Here is a 12,889-nt window from a genome sequence, read left to right on the forward strand (position 1 = left end):
AAAAAAAAAAAAAAAAAAAAAAATCTACCATGAAATTCAGGCTTAACACATGCTACCAACATTTAAATTCACAATTCAAATTTATCTGCTAATGTTAACAATAAGAAATGCATAGTCTGGCACAGTGTAGGCAAGGCAATTTATTGAAAAAATGGATGATTTTTGCTTTTTAATGTAAAGTTTAACTCCTCTTTGAAAAGTAATTCTGTATGAATTGTTAAAGTGAATAATACTCTTTTTGTGAGACAGCAACTGCTGAAACTAAAGAATAAAACAAAATAATACAAAGACATTATAAAAGTATTTCCTGAACGTAGCCACCAAATGGCATTTTAAAATGTGGTATTTTTTAAGTAAACAAGATATTCAGATTCACATATAAGAAGCACTTTCATAGCAATTAAGGCTTGGCTTGGCCATTTGGCTTGGACTTTTGAGTATGTCATTTTGACTTGTAAAATTACAAATAAAGTAAGGTCCATCTGATTAGCCGTTGCTGTCTTCCACCCTAGACAATAAGTTAAATCATAATGTTCAGCTTTACAGGGTTTATTGTCCTGTATATGCATCATACTACTTTCCCCATGAGCAATAATTTGTACATAGGTCATGTCGGTTTCTACAGACTTCAAAAGAAGGCAAAGTTCCTACATTTGTTGTTAACATTAGTTGGAGGGAAGACTTCCCACTGCCTTCCAAAAGCTTCCCCCGGGCAATCCTGTGGTGGTGGCCAACAGTTATGGAAGCCCACAGGAACTAAAACTTTGAGGGAGGGGAATATTTCTGTTTGGTTGAGTTATGGTTTTAAAAGGGTACAGCAACCCTGTTGCTTTTATTCTCTCTGTACCCCCTCCACATGGGTCAGAATGCAGGCCCAGTCATGAAGGTATGAAATAGCAACAGAGTAGAGTAACTAGATCCCCAAGTTTCTGGCCAGAGGACCAACCAAGAAAGGGAGCCCAGGGAACCAGGAAGTAGTGGAGAGATTATGAAGTGGGAGGAAACTAGGAAAGCAATCTCATAAAGTTGTTTACGAACACCAAGGATCATCCTCAAATCACTAATGCTTGGATCTGGTTCTACTTAGCCTTGAGAATCTTGAGAACTAAACTATCCAACAGACTACTTCGTAAGTCCCAAACTGCATGCCACAAACTTGAAATAGATCCAAAGAGAACTGCAGTCTTTGAAAACCGAACTTAACACTGGAACTGTAGCCCATAAAGAGCAATCTGATAATTGTATCCTGAACCTAACAGGTTGGTTGCCTGCTAAAACAAAAAGATTGATATTCTCCATTAAATCTGAACAAGACCCAGCAACTCACAACGTAATATTCAAAATGCCAAGCTATAATCCAAAATTACTTGACAAAGTGCTGCAAAAATTTCAACTTACAGAAAATCAATAGATGCTAAAACTGAGATATCAATCTTAGAATTACCTAACAAAGACCTTAAAGCAGATACTTAAAATGCTCAAAAAAGCAATACAAAAATGCTATATGAAATGCTCAGACACCTACAGAAAAATACGTGACAAAGAAATCACAAATAATCTTGCAACAAATGTTAAAAAACAGAAGATACAAAAATAACCAAATGGAAATTTTAGAAAAGTAACCAAAATTTTTAAAACGTACAGAATGGACTCAACAGCAGAATGGAGAAGACAGAGAAAAGAGTCAGTGAATTCATAGATGGATAAAAATTATCAGCTGTGGGCAACAGAGAAAACAGACTGCAATAACAATGAACAGAGCTCAGGAACCCATGGGACAGTAAGAAATGTCTAACATTTATATTTATCGGAATTTCTCAAAGACAGGATAAAGTATATAGTGCTGAAATAAGATATGAAGAAATAATGGCTGTAAACTTCCCAAGTTTGGTGACGTACACCTAGAGTCAAGAAGTTGGGCAAACCCAAAACAGAATAAACCCCAAAATGTCCACACCATCTCAAACAATTCCAATAAAAATCTCACAAGCTCTTTTGTATATGTCAACAAGCTCATTCTAACATTTATATGGAAAGGCAAAGGAACTAGAATAGCTAAAACTACTTTGAAAAAAAGAATGTTAAAGGAATCACACTACCTGTTTTTAAGAATACCATAAAGCTAAAGTAATTAAGACAGCATAGTATCACAGAAGGGAGAGACACACAGATCAATAGAACAGCAAGAGTTCAGAAAGAGACCTACATAAATATGGCTTAGTGATTTTTACAATGGTGCAGAAACAATTCAATGGAAGAATAGTCTTCTTATCAAGATGTTGTAACTAAACATCTACATGCAAAAAAAAAAAAGTGTGGATCTAAAACTCACACTTCATACAAATATTGAGTGTTGAATTTGGTGATGGGATCTTAGACATGGCAACAGAAGCATAATCCATATAAGAAAACATAAACTGGATTTAATCAAAATTTAAAACGTTTGCTTTATCAAAAATGGTTAAGGGAATGAAAGGACAAGCTACAGATGGGGAGAAAATATTTGCAAGTCATATATCTTACAAAAGCTTTTATCCAGAATATGTAACAAACACTCAAAATTTAACCATATGGAAACCATCCAATTTAAAAGTAGGCAAAATACATGAAGAGATGTTTCATCAAATAGGATATAAGAATGTGAATAAGCACATGAAAAGATGATCCACATCATTAGGCATTGGGAAATACAAATTAAAACCACAACAAAGACACCACTGTGGCTGGGCACGGTGGCTCACGCCTGTAATCCCAGCAATTTGGGAGGCCGAGGCAGGCAGATCACCTGAGGTCAGGAGTTCGGGACCGGACTGACCAACACGGAGAAACCCCGTCTCTACTAAAAATATAAAATTAGCTGGGCATGGTGGCACATGCCTGTAATCCCAGCTACTTGGGAGGCTGAGGCATGAGAACAGCTTGAACCCAGGAGGCAGAGGTTGTGGTGAGCCGAAATCATGCCATTGCACTCCTGCCTGGGCAACAAAAGCAAAACTCTGTCTCAAAAAAAAGAAAAAGACACCACTACACACCTATCAGGATAGTTCAAAATACTGCCAACATGAAGTGCTGGCAAAGATAATACAATGCTGGCGAGAATGCAAAATGTACAAGCACTTTGGAAATCATTTTGGCAGTTTCTTATAAAATTAGGTGCACACTTAATCATGTGATCCAGCAATCCCTCCGGATATCAGGCAAAAACCTGTTATGTTAATGTTTTAACAACTTTATACATAATCGCTAGAAAGTGGAAACAAACCAATTATCTCTCAAATAGTGAATGGATAAAAATGGATAAACAAACTGTAGTCTATCCATATGAGAGAACACTACTTAACAATAAGGAGGAATGAACTAGAGGGATGAATATAAAGGGAGAGTGGGAGATCTTGTGGGTGATGAAACTGTTCTGTATCTAGATTATTGGATGGGGTTTCACTACATGATAATTTTAAAGAACTTTATAGTATTAAAGAGCTAAACACTATTAAATAAATAAATGTATGCAGCCTTCAGGTACTAACACTGGGATTTCACTACTGTTCATCCTTTCCCTGCTGAGTAATGCAGTGTTCATTTTACAATTTCATTAAATTGAGATTAAGTTACATACAGAACAGGATTGCCAGATTTAGCAAACAGAGGAACCTAGTTAAGTTTAATTTCAGATAAAAAGTTGGTAGGTTCCCTACTAACACCCTTGGTAGCTTTTTTCTTCTATCCTTGGTTTTTATCAGTTTTACCTGTTATGTTAGGTATGACTTTATTTATTTATTTCACTTGGGGTTCACTCAGTTTATTGTATCTGTTGAGTTGACAGCTTTTTGGGTTTGACAGAATTTGGGGTAATTCTGGCCTGTAAGTTACTTATATTTTCTTCTGCCCTATTTTCCTTCTATTCTTCTAGAAATCCAGTTACGTAAGTTAAATTGCTTGATATTTCCCCAAATGGCATTGAGGCTCTGTACTGTTTTCCTTCTAATCTTTTCTTCTCTCTTCCTCAGATTGGACAATTTCTTTCATGTATCATCTGTATTCTCCAGTTAAACCCGACCATTTTTTTTTTTAATGTTTCCACTTTTGGGGTGAGAGTATACACCTGTATTCATTCATTACAACCACACTACCTTCTCTTCCATGAACATAGTTCTAAAACTGCTTTAAAATAACCTTGTCTGCTAATTCCACTATCATCTAGTTTATGTTAGTATTTTTTTCTATTGTCTGCTCTTTTTTTAAAACCATAAGCTATAAGCCGTATTTCCTTATTTCTTTGGATACCCTATAGCATTTTATTGTATTCAGGTCATTGTTTATATGTTATACAGATTCATTTTATTATACTCTGAAGAGTGCTAAGCTTTGATCTCATTTAAATTTATTGGCTAATCACCTTGATTTTATATTATGTTAAAGGTTTTATCCTTAGTTTTAGCATAAATCTTTAGTCTTGCGCACAGCCTTTATTAATACATGGCCATTCTGGGGTTTGGGAAGCTTAAAGTTCTATCAAGCCCTTCTAACTTGTCAGAATTCAAACTTGAAACTCTGTCTTCTGTTGCAAAAGAAAACAGCCATCTGTGTTCAGCTTCTTGAGACTTCCAACTGTGGCTTCCCACCAAGGTCCGTGGAGTCTTCCCGGGGCCTGCAAGGTTCGAGAGTTATCTAAGGATTTTCAAGGAGAGATCATATGCAGACAGGAAGCCTCCTCCATTTCTGACACCTTCATTTCTAGGATCTGCTGCTTTAATTTTCAGTTCTTCTAGCAGCCCTTAATTCCATCCTAACACCTCAAGCCAGTAAGACCGCAACTTTCTCTTGAGTTCTAGCCATGCCTTACCACACAGTCTGGGAATGACCTAAGGGGAAAAATCATATATAGTTCACAGCTGGTCTCAGTGACTCCCTAGAGTTTTTAGACCATTGTTTATTATATTTTGTCCATAGTTTATAATTGGGAGGGTTTGAACATTACAAGCTATTACACCATTACCAAAACCAGAAGTTCTTCATTTTATAGTTCTTAAATGTTTAGTTTAACATATGAGAACAAAATAATATACAACTGGCATTTAAATGTACTTGGCTCTCTCCCCTTCTGTGTCTAATGGATTGAAAATGACGCCAGGCGTGGTGGCTCATGCCTGTAATCCCAGCACTTTAGGAGGCCGAGGCGGGTGGATCACTTGAGGTCAGGAGTTCAAGACCAGCCTGGTCAACATGGCGAAACCCTATCTCTACTAAAAATACAAAAAAAAAAAAAAAAAAAAAAAAAAAAAAAAAAATAGCCAGGCGTGGTGCCGCATGACTGTAATCCCAGCTACTCGGGAGGCTGAGGCAGGATTATCGCTTGAACCTGGGAGACAGAGGTTGCAGTGAGCCAAGATTGCACCACTGCACTCCAGCCTGGGCTACAGAGTGAGACTCTGTCTCAGAAAGAAAGAAAAAAAGATATTTCATATATATATATAAAAATATATTTTATCTCGAAGTAAAATAAGTCAAATAATCTTTAGCTAACTGATGAACCCAGGGAGTAGGGAAATCTTTGTTCAACTTCCAATGGATTTATTAAGGGCTCAGAAAAATTGGTTAGGCCATGGAAATACTTAGAGTTGAACCAACTGAACTAGCATATAAGAAAGCTATTTCTATTCAGAATTGACAAAAAATATAAAACTCTTTGGTCATGAAATAGAATGACCTGTGGTCATAAATGGAGTGTTATTTAAAACTAGTAAGATGTGTGACTACTCGCACATATACAATGGCATATTAACTGAGTTAAGTGATATGGCATATCTTGACTAATCCATTGTTACCTTCAAACTTATATTTTTACAAATTTTATTTTGTAGTCAGCAAGTTTTCCATTTGTCTGCTTGGATGTGAAAGATGCTATTTAAAACCAAACAGCAACTGTACAAGACTGGCTGAACATTTATAATTAAACAATTATATAACCTCCAAAATACAGCAGAATATGAGCCACATAATTAGGATGTCAGCTAACCAAGACAGTGAATTCAGAAGAATGTCATTTTGTGGCATGTGCTCAGCTGAGCTTTAAGTCGGACTGCTGGATGGAAATGTAATCTTTCTACCTTTGTTTATATACACTAATACCAGCTGCTGTCAGTACAACCCCTCATGCAGTCAGGACAGCTAACTTTTTTAAAAAGAAGAAAATCATAAACATATTTTGTGAATGTTTACTAATCTCTTATTTGCTTTTCTTGGCACTCATAACTTCTACCCTTTAAAACTGAGATTCAAGTGATTCAAATTCCAGTTACCTCTAAGTTATATTCTGTTAACAACCATCTTGTATAAATTGGTTTCATAAATAAAAACTGCTCTTAAATGATTCTGTCAGTGGATGTCTATCCACAAGCTTTCCAGCCTGGTCTGCTTTATGTGTGTACATCCTGAAAAGTTGCCAAAATAGCAGCAACAACTGATGATACCATAGGGAAAAAACTCACTGCCACGGGAAACCAAGCATTGTTGAGTCAACTTCTTTTTGGTCACTTGTTTTATACTTGCTAGATAAGCCAAAAGACCTGTTTGTTACACAAATGTGCATGCATCCATGTATTAGTCCATTCTCACACTGCTATGAAGAAACACCTGAGACTGGGTAATTATAAAAGAGGTTTAACTGAGTCACAGTTCCACATGGCTGGGAAGGCCTCAGGAAACTTACAATCATGGTGAAAGGCACCTCTTCACAGAGCGGCAAAAAATGCCAGACACTTACAAAACCATCAGATCTCATGAGAACTCACTATCATGAGAACAGCATGAGGGTAACTGCCCCCCCCATGATTCAATTACCTCCCACAACACCTGGGGATTATGAGGATTAAAATTCAAGATGCGACTTGGGTGGGGATACAGCCAAACCATATCAATCCATATATGGTTGAAATTTAAATCAGACAATAGTAAATATCTATGTTCAAAGTCCATCAATGCTTTGAGATTCTCAGCTATTTTCTGGTATGGAAAACAGATTTAGCATCTCCATCTCCATTGGATGTATGCTGCCTCCTGTGATGATCAAGGAATGCAATGGTTCTCCCAAGTCCACAGTACACATTTGCTGTAAAGTGCCTGCTGCAATTTTCTGGTCGTCTGCTCCAACCCTGGCTAAGCCAACACAAAGTGTCTCCTCGGTGATTGCTATTAAAAAAAAAAAAAAAGATACTGCCATTCAATTCAGCAAATGCATCATCCTGTCCAACAGTCAAACATCAGTACCACAAGTACATTTCAAGAAGCCCCAAATATCTTAAATCTCTTTTGCCACTTATGGACCAGTTATCCATTAATTCATCCAAGGGATTTCCTAAATCATTTGTATTACCTAATATTATAAAAGAGTACTTCCAAACTTTACCCTTTTCAGAATTCCAAAGGCTTACATTAAGCTTTTAGGACTTGACAAGCTGTACTTACACTCTACAATTGCATAGCATTTGTTTTAAAATAAGTTCTGAGTAAACAATGTTTATTACACACTTATGTTTTTAATAACTTACTTATGTTCATATTGACCTAGATATACTGAAGAAACCATGAGATTATGAAATAAATTCAGATTTGAGTTTCTCCCTTGCCAATGTGATAAACTTCAGTTTTCTGTTTTTAAAATGTAATACTCTCTCTTTTAAATCATGGTAATGAGAGCTAAGATAGTAGATATGAGACTAGTAGATTATAGATTCCTTAACAAATAATGAGCATTTGGCATGATTTATGTCTTTAAGTTCAAAAGAGCCAGCCTTAATGAGCTTTAGTATTATTGACTCTGGTGCTACAGCTAAAGAGCTGACCCTTTAATGGTTGTATTGTTTAGTTGGGAAAGGGGTCCTGATTGAAGAATGATCAAAAGGGGGCAGATGATTTATCCAAGGACAAACGGGAATGCAAGCAACCTCTGTACAAAGTTATGGATATAGAACAGCCTTGAAGACTATTTGCTTCACGACTGTAACATGGCCTACTAATGAGAATAAAATAAGCAACAATCACTCAATCTCTTGACCAGGCGCAGTGACTCACATCTGCAATACCAACATTTTGGGAGGCTGAGGTGGGCGGATCACTTGAGCTCAGGAGTTTGAGACCAGCTGGGCAACATGGTGAAACCCCATCTCCACCAAAAATACAAAAAAATTAGCCGGGCGTGGTGGCATGCACCTGTAGTCCCAGCTACTCAAGTGGCTGAGGTGGGAGGATGGCTTGAGCCTGGGAGGCAGAGGTTGCAGTGAGCCATGAATGCACCACTGCACTGTAACCTAGGCAACAAAGCAAGACCCCATCTCAAGAAAAAAAAAAAAATCACAGTGGGTTGGGCGCGGTGGTTCACACCTGTAATCCCAACACTTTGGGAGGCTTTGGGAGGCCGAGGTGGGAGGATCGCTTGAGCCAAGGAGTTCGAGAACAGCCTGGGCAATATGGTGAAATTCTGTCTCTACCAAAAACACACAAAGAAATTAGCCAAGCATGGTGGCATGCACCTGTAGTCCAGCTAAGGTGGGAGGATCACTTGAGCCCAGGAGGTGGAGGCTGCAGTGAGCTGAGATCGCGCCTCTGCACTCCAGCCTGGGTGACAAAGTGAGACCCTGTCTCAAAAAAAAAAAAAAGAGAACCTCCCATAAAGATTTACTGACAATAAACATTATTATTATACACCACACACTGTGTCTACATATTTGGAATATAGTAACAAATTTTCTCATATTTACCCTGAAGAAAACTATTCCTAGTTTCAGTGTTAAGAATGAAAAGAGGAAAATAAAAGTAGGATAAGTATATTTTTGCAGGACAGATCTCACCATTGATTAGGGATAACATGATAAATACATTTTACAAAAATATTTATATTCTAATATATTTATATCAAATGTGACTTATGTTTAATTTGTGAAAAATCCTCACGTTCTGGAATGTTGTTAATTACACTGTAAAAGAATGCCAATTTTTTTTTTCTTTCAGTACAACTTGAAGCCTATGGGATTGAAGTTGGACAAAAATGACAAGAAATAGTACAATACGAAAACACTGACTCTTGCTTCCATAGTGGTATGAGTCAATATTAAGTCATATACACATCTAAATGCAGCAACAGAGGAATAATATGAGAGCCCTTCTAGGGTCTTGAGTACCTGGTTCTTCTCCTTGTATTCTTTGATTTTGAATAATCTCCAGAAGCTGCTGGGCTGCTTGGTTTACACTCATATACCGTGGAGGTTCATAGATCTTCCTTCCCCTATAGGTAGAAAACTAGATGCCACTGTTCTTAGCCATTAAACTACATAATACGTTATTAATGCAATTACTCTCCCAGGTATACTCAAGTACCACAGTCTACATTCTGTTTGATGTTTTTTACATATACTCACTTTAAGCATACACAAAAGCATGATGATTGTTCATTTCTTAAGCTTTTTCATTGTTCTACTTCAACTTTCATCTCACTGAAATGATGCAGGGACACATAAAGATAGATGTCTAAATGAAAGTTATCTTTATTCAAAGTGATACCTTTGGCAAAAACAATTCAAAATAAGTGGCAATTTGGTCTATACTCTAGCTTAATCAGGTTTAGTGTCCTATTTATGTCCATTTTTAAACCACATTTCTTCTTTTCACTGTTTCCTCTAAGAAAAGTAAACTAAAGCATCTTGGATGCTTAAAAGTCTCAGTTGATGTTTATTTCTGTATGCCTCAAAAGCCTATCAGGCTTGCCGAATTATCATATTAATAAAAATATAGCTATTGCAGGTCACGTGTGGTGGCTCATGCCTGTAATCCCAGTTTTTTTTTTTTTTATCCCAGCATTTTGGGAGGCCGAGGCGGGTGGATCACAAGGTCAAGAGTTCGATACCAGCCTGACCCACATGGTGAAACTCCATCTCTACTAAAAATAAAAAAAGCTGGGCTTGGTGGCGCACGCCTGTAATCCCAGCTACTCAGAAGACTGAGGCAGGAGAATCAATTGAATCCGGGAGATGGAGGTTGCAGTGAGCTGAAATCACACCACTGCACTCCAGCCTGGGTGACAAAGTGAGACTCTGTCACAAAAAAAAAAAAAAAAAAAAAAAAAAAAAAACAACATATATATATACACACACACACACATATATACATACACATATATATATAGCTATTGCGGTTTACAATACAGTTCATATAGATTATTTTAATGACTCTCAAAACACTTCTCTAAGTCAATGCTATCAAATAGAAATATAAATGAAGCCACATATATAATCAAGTTTTCTAGTAGCCATTTTAACAAAAAACTTTGTAAAAAGGCATTTTTTTCTTTTTTTTGAGACAGTCTCATTGTGTTGCCCAGGCTGCAGTGCAGTAGTGTGATCTCGGTTCACTGCAACCTCTGCCTCCCGGGTTCAAGCAACTCTCTGCCTCAGCCTCCCAAGTAAGTGGGATTACAGGTGCACACCACCATGCCTGGCTAATTTTTTTTGTATTTTTAGTAGAGACGGGGTTTCACCATCTTGGCCAGGCTGATCTCGAACTCCTGACCTCGTGATCCACCTGCCTCGGCCTCCCAAAGGGCTGGGATTACAGGCATGAGCCACCACGCCCAACAAAAAAGGCAAAAATTTTAATAATATATTTTATTTAATCCAAAATGTTGTAATTTAACACCTACTCATATAAAAATTATTAAAGAGATTGTTTTTATATTAAGTCTTTGAAATCTGGTATGTACTTACAGCACATCTTAATTTGGATATTAAATTTTCACTGGAAATAGTTGATCTGTATTTAAATTTCATAAAATTTATAGTTGTAAAAGTAGATTTATATACTAAAGCTGTTTCAAACATACTTAAAAGTTTTCCATCAACAAGAGTATCATTTTTTAATTAATTAAAATTAAATGAAAAATTCAGTTCCTCAGTCACATTAACCACATTTCAAATGCTCCTTAGTCACAAGTGGGTAGTGGGTACTGTATTAGACACTGCCTCTCTAAGTAAAAAAGGATTAATACTATCATTATACATATGAAGAAAATAAGGCTCAGAGATGGAAGTAACTTGCCCAAGAGCACTCAAGTAGAGGCAGACTCAAGACTCAAATCCATGTCTTTTTTTTTTTTTTTTCTCACTCTGTTACCCAGGCTGGACCACAGTGGTGTGATCTCAGCTCACTGCAACCTCTGCCTCCCAGATTCAAGCGATTCTCGTGCCTCAGCCTCCCAAGTAGCTGAGACTAAAGGCACGTGCCACCACGCCCAGCTAATTTTTCCCTTTTTAGTAGAGATGGGGTTCACCATGTTGGCCAGGCTGGTCTGAACTCCTGGCCTCGAACAATTCACCTGCCTCAGCCTCCCAAAGTGTTGGGACTACAGGCGTGAACCATCGCCCAGTCTCACACCTATGTTTTCAGAATCCCAATGCAATAATTCATTCCACAAACACTGAGTGTCTGTTAGATGCTAAACACTGTTCTCAGTGTTTAATCTACAAGATATATTGCTATTTCTACTCTATTATACTGCTTATCATTTCATAAGAATAAAAATGTTTAATGTTCACACTGTTAATGAGAGCTCATTTTCAACCATCTTTAGAACTCAGGTCATTTAAGTAGAATTTATTGAATTGTTCAAGGAAATAAAACAGACGTATGCATTCTCAGAATAATAACTTACTTGATTAGATTTTCCAAAGACTGCTCCTTTACTTTGATGTCTGTAGGAAGTAAAAATAGTTCTTTTAATTTAATTAAAAACTTTATCCAAAACCCTATGTGTAAACCTCAGTTAAGAGTCACCTAAATTTTGGGGAAACATTCTTCCCTCACACTTTAATTAGCCACTTTGTTACAGTAACATAGAGAAGAATGGAAGCTTGTGGTTGTGCCACTAGTTAGAAAACAAACATGAGCTTGGCCCTGAGACCATCCTGCTAACATCTAATTTCCTTTTGGAAAAGAAGACAAAGGAAAGAATTAGATAAACATTGGCAAATACACTACTAACAGCTAATCACAATCTTTGTTTTCATTTCTGCCAGCTAGTAACTGCAGAGACCCAACTGAAAGGCCTTCGATAGATATAAGTAGAAAAAAAATCTTTTTCACATTTAAAAAAGTCTTTCGCTTTCTTCTGAATGTTAACACATGACATAATTTTGAATAAATACTTTAATTCTAAGTATTCATGCTTTTAACAGGGATTTGAGCACCAACTGTGTGTCAGACACTGTGCCAGAGACTGGGATACCACAGGGACCTGACCAGATATAACCTCTGCTCTCAAAAAGCTTGACAGTCCAAGCATCACCAATATTTGATTCGGTATACTTTTTAATCACTAATGCTTAACTGAACTATTTGGTAAAGGTAAAAAAGCAGAATCACTCTACATCCTCAAAGGAACTCAGTATACAACAGCAACAGCTGCTTCCTGCTTTACATGCTGAAAACAAATGGTTCAGCCAAAGTTTGTTTTTGCAAAAATAAACATAGTGCAACTGAGGAGTCTTTAATAGTCTTATGCAGATTTCCTAAGTGATTATAGAAGTGTTTCTTATAAAGGATATCCAAGAGTTTGCTTGGAAATTATAGCAGAGTTAATATTAAATACATATTTTTAAACGTTCTTGGAACCAGCATTGAAAGCCTTTTTCAGGTTTGAAATATATTTCTACTTGTCTGTCACATTATGGAGAAAAAAGTGAATATCTGTTATTAAGAATGTGGCCTCCCTATAATCAATGGTGTAAGTCAACTTTTAGATTTCCATTAAATTATGTTTCTAAGATTTTAAACATTTTAACCCATTTATTCATTCACTTTGAGCTTCTGAAATGTTGTGATAATGAGATTTTCATATTTTCAG

At 36.7% G+C, this 12,889-nt stretch overlaps 1 protein-coding gene across 2 annotated transcripts in view; it reads right to left on the minus strand.

Annotated features, from left to right (window-relative positions):
* Positions 1-6,203: 6,203 nt before the first annotated feature.
* The window catches only part of DPH5 (diphthamide biosynthesis 5), a 39,318-nt gene continuing 32,632 nt past the window's right edge, over positions 6,204-12,889 (minus strand). For both annotated transcript variants that reach the window (XM_017859255.1, XM_017859254.1), the window contains exons 6-8: positions 11,699-11,738; positions 9,177-9,280; positions 6,204-7,188 (exon numbers count right to left, since the gene is read on the minus strand). In XM_017859255.1, coding sequence (XP_017714744.1) covers positions 6,992-7,188; positions 9,177-9,280; positions 11,699-11,738 — 341 coding nt within the window. In that variant the 3' untranslated portion in view covers positions 6,204-6,991. The remainder of the gene's footprint in view (positions 7,189-9,176; positions 9,281-11,698; positions 11,739-12,889) is intronic.

This window comes from Rhinopithecus bieti, unplaced genomic scaffold (genome assembly GCF_001698545.2).
Source record: "Rhinopithecus bieti isolate Rb0 unplaced genomic scaffold, ASM169854v2 scaffold_49953, whole genome shotgun sequence".
Taxonomy (NCBI): Eukaryota; Metazoa; Chordata; class Mammalia; order Primates; family Cercopithecidae; genus Rhinopithecus; species Rhinopithecus bieti.